Source organism: Topomyia yanbarensis, chromosome 2, assembly GCF_030247195.1.
Source record: "Topomyia yanbarensis strain Yona2022 chromosome 2, ASM3024719v1, whole genome shotgun sequence".
Classification (NCBI taxonomy): domain Eukaryota; kingdom Metazoa; phylum Arthropoda; class Insecta; order Diptera; family Culicidae; genus Topomyia; species Topomyia yanbarensis.
The window spans coordinates 459225567-459229578 of record NC_080671.1 but is presented as its reverse complement, the minus strand read 5'-3'; the positions used below and the strand labels follow the sequence as shown (position 1 = coordinate 459229578).

At 38.4% G+C, this 4012-nt stretch overlaps 1 protein-coding gene and 1 long non-coding RNA gene across 2 annotated transcripts; both read right to left on the bottom strand.

The window, feature by feature from the left end:
• Positions 1–615: 615 nt before the first annotated feature.
• On the bottom strand, positions 616–1249 carry LOC131685939 (uncharacterized). The gene is made up of 2 exons (XR_009304892.1): positions 957–1249; positions 616–876 (listed from the first exon to the last, which is right to left on the bottom strand). It is a non-coding gene; the product is annotated as an uncharacterized LOC131685939 (long non-coding RNA).
• A 640-nt stretch (positions 1250–1889) lies between these two features.
• LOC131685931 (arrestin domain-containing protein 2-like) lies at positions 1890–3421 on the bottom strand. Its single transcript, XM_058969968.1, has 4 exons — positions 3305–3421; positions 2952–3237; positions 2769–2894; positions 1890–2709 (listed from the first exon to the last, which is right to left on the bottom strand). The coding sequence occupies exons 2-4, from the start codon at positions 3064–3066 to the stop codon at positions 1991–1993; spliced, it is 960 nt and encodes a 319-aa protein (XP_058825951.1). The 5' UTR covers positions 3067–3237; positions 3305–3421; the 3' UTR covers positions 1890–1990.
• Between the last annotated feature and the right edge of the window lie 591 nt (positions 3422–4012).

The following is a 4012-nucleotide window of genomic DNA, read 5'->3' as shown; positions in this document are numbered from 1 at the left end:
TTACGTTTTATTTTTTAACTGATTTAATAAATTTTGCGCTTTTATTTATTTTATTCATTTCATTATCGATTATTGATTTTGCTCGTTTCATAAATTTCATTATTTTTTGTCATTTTCTTCTTTATTCTTTTTATTTAATTTTCATTTTGTTGATGTTGATCATTTATTGATTTTGTTAATTTATTAATTTTTAAATAATTCAATGTCGTTGATTTTATTGATTTTGTATAATTGAAGGCTTAGTTTTTGGCTGTTTGTGAAAGATTTCAGAATAAAACTGCAATTTAATTCAAAATTTAATAAAAAAAAATGTCATTTTGCAACGTCTTCAGTTGTGGGATACAAATGTACCCAGTCTGGCACCCCTTGAAACCGTCTACGTATGGAAAAATTCACAAAACTGGTGCAGGGTTAAAATTACATTCGCGTACAATCATCTGAGTGTCACTTGTTTCTAGTGTTATAATAATTAAGTGCACCGAGAACTTCCGGGCGATTCGGTGGAAACATTCACTTTTATCACACTTTTAAGAAATGTGTACACCTCTATTACAGGCGTTAAACGTAAAATATTCGAAACTGAAAACGAAAAAAACTGATTAGGACTACAATAAATTTAACTCTAGGACGACTTAGGTTTTCATCCGAATTTTATTTAACCAAAATATTAAATGCACTGTTTAAAACTACATTTTATTTGGAAAAGATCAATTTCGTCATTCAAACATTTGTATCTTCCATGATTCTGACAGCGCGACTTCTGTGTTTAACAGCATCCGGGTGTACTACAAGCCTTTCCGGTCTTGCATGCACATTTGCACGCACATCCTGATCCGCATGGTTTATCTGTTCCACAGCACGTAGTGCATCTGCAATCTATGGAGAGTTCGAAGAGAGTAGTTACAATACAATCACTAGTAGAGCATAGCTCAATTCTCGACTATGAAGTTACTCACTAGCGTTACCACAGCATTTACACGACATTTTGGTTGCTGCTATGAAAATACTCTGAAACAACTAATCTTATCAAACACAAATATTTCAATATCGGTTAATCAACTGCTCTGCGTAGCTTGCTATCACCACTATGAATACTGTCACTTCCGAATGATGCAGTCCATGTCGACCGAGAGACATTTTATAGGTGATTCCACAGCCTACTTGAGGCGGCGGGTGCACAGCATATATTACTCATTGATGCTGGGGTCGTGTGCATTTTTGCAAGTGTAGTTTCAAACTGATTTTTCGAGGCACTCCATGCCTACTACGGAATAGAAACAGCGAGCGCAACCGTTGGATAGTGGGAAATCTTTTGCGCTCCAGTCAATTCAAGTTTCAATGATTATCTACGTTAGTTACATTATAGGGTAACTGTTCCACAATTCATCTTATAACTCATACAGACGACAGATTTTAAACATTAATTAATTAATTAACAGTATGTAAAATGTCATCAGGATAGTCTTGAGATATGTTTTAACTCGTGCGATCATAATGTAAGCTACATATTAGAAAAAAAATGTTAAAGCAAGTTCTGCTGTGTGATTTCTGTTGAAAAGCGCTTGATTCAAGTTTCTGCTTTGCGCAAACACGAGTATTTGACATTTTAGCTTTTCATCTTTACAGTAAGGCGAAGAGAACACAAATGACAATGTCACATTATAAAAAAAACAAGTGTGCAGTAAAAATGGAAAAATATTATTACTTTAAAAGCAATGAAATAATAAAACTACAAGTTTTTGTTATCGATTCAGAATTCAAAAAATCGAGGCCAATCACCATTGGCAACGTTAAATTGAAGTTGCCAACGAAAAATTCTGAATTACAAAAAAATTAAAAATTAATTTGCATGAATAGATAGATTTAATCTTTATTAAATAAATATCTGCACTCCCATGGACAACGATAAATATGCTAGAAGAAGTGAAGCATGAAAGACCGGTACGCATAATCCCTTAGACATCTCAACAACAGCAACAGTAATTGATAATTACGCCTTTCGCGTCCAAAGCCGCATAGCATTGCTCTCCACGATATCCGAATCCCGGGCCGGAATAACTCCGATCACCACCGGTACCCGAACACTCTGATTGGCATTGAAGAAGCAGGTGTCAATCTCGAACTCAACCACCAGCTCGTATCCGATTTCTACTACCCGTGCGTAGCTGCTGGTAGGAAGAACCCAGGGTACCTGCAGATTTTCCGCTGCAAGAACTCCCCCTTCTGGTAAGCAGATTTCCGGCGTTACGCTTTTGCATACCACCAACCGTTTCACTTTCTGGTGTAACTTCGGACGTCGCGCATTGTAGGTTATCTTCTGAACTAGCATGGTAACGATTCGGGAAATTTTATTGCCCCCTTTATTGTTCACCTGTATGACCGCGGGTATGTACTGACCCGGAACAAAACCGGATGTTGGCAACTCCACAGAAGCGTACAGTATACCACTAGGGACGCATGGCCAGTAGCCGAGAGATTTGGTCAGTTCTGATCTCACTGGCAAAAGAATTTCGTTATTTAGATCCAGCTGTCTAACGATTTGGAAATTTAGTGAATGTGTCTTCGATTGCCTCCAGGGACGCTCGAGTGTAGCTTTCAGCCAGTAGCGGATGTGGCCCCGTTTTCCTTCGAATGATGCTGGTAAAGTTTCCGGCAGCACGCAAGCAAACCCATGATTGTATGATCCAGGTTGAATTTCCGCTTGTTTTTCTGTGGATAGAAAACGTTGTAGAAACTCTGGTAGATAGTCGTATCGTTTGCCTAATTACCATTGGGTTGAAAAAGAATAAGCTCAGAGTAAAGGTACCGTTCCTTTCCTTTGTAAGCTATCGAACCACGACCTTGCCGTTCGTACCATTTCGTTTTGCCTACTCCGAATATCGTGAGTTTCAGCTCTAGAAAATAAACATGCTTTAATAATCCAGCTAATCAGAAGAACTTCGTGCACATACTGGACACATTACAGATTTTTCCTAAGGTCACAATCACATCGCCAATCACTTCCTGGCCAGGATAGAAAATCCCGTCCGCACTGTTGGTAAGAACGATTCCAAGCCTGGTTGGCATCGTAGTAGCCACACAAAAAAACGACGTGGTCTTTCGAAATGAATGAGGAATGAGAAGTATAGATACAGCATCACAGCAAGCGGCGCCAGTCTGTCGCGGGTCTTGCGTCAATCGTACGTGTGAGATGACATCCTTCTATTGATTTCTGCCATTGTGTTGCACCTATTTACGCTGCCACACAATAAGCGCGGTTGATCAATTTACACTAAACACTCATGAATACAAAGTCAATACTCACGGAATCGGTGTTGTTAGTTTGGCCTAACTCGAAGGGGCTGGCGACCAACCAACCACAGTGCGTGTGCAGGATATGAATAATCGCACATTACTGCCTAGTTCGGCAGGAGCATCAAATTAATGCGAATGGGAGCAAACGGTTCGTTCGACTAGTTTCTCACACAACATTAGCTTTACACCAAGGAGCCTTTCTCTCTATTGCAGCGTATTTTAATTATCTGAATTCGTTGATTGCGAGCTATTGCGCCTAGTAATTTTTTTTCTGATAAAATGACTAAGAAATTTTTGCTCGAAAACTACCATATTTAATTGTGAGCGCTAATTTCTTTCATTATAAAAATATTAGTTCAACTGCTGCTGCTTTTATACACTGATCGAGAACTGGTACGATAAAAATAAGCAAAGCAGGAGTTTACTAACGCCAGCAACAGCTTCAATCAAACAGTTTTTTTCTATTCCAGACATGTATCGAAATTAAAATCTCATCATAAACGAAATTCAAAAAGCTGTTGCTTTTGTCAATGGTAAACGAAAGAAGGATATGTTTTCTTCCAGTTTCTTGCACATGAAAACCCTCCTCGTCACATTTAGAATCTGTGAAACATTGTTCAAGTGTGCGCAATTTGTGCCACGTTAAAATTGATCTTCAACAAATCTCGTTCACAAACAGTGTTTTAGGATGCCCTAAAAGTGTTTGAGAATGTTTTGA

Bases quoted from the DNA above. Each gene is read 5' to 3' on its own strand.
- LOC131685931 (XM_058969968.1), bottom strand. From the start codon at position 3,066: ATGCCAACCAGGCTTGGAATCGTTCTTACCAACAGTGCGGACGGGATT. The intron at 2,895-2,951 runs GTATGTGCACGA...TTTATTTTCTAG, and splicing joins AAAAATCTGTAATGTGTCCA to AGCTGAAACTCACGATATTC. The intron at 2,710-2,768 runs GTAATTAGGCAA...TTCTATCCACAG, and splicing joins TATTCTTTTTCAACCCAATG to AAAAACAAGCGGAAATTCAA.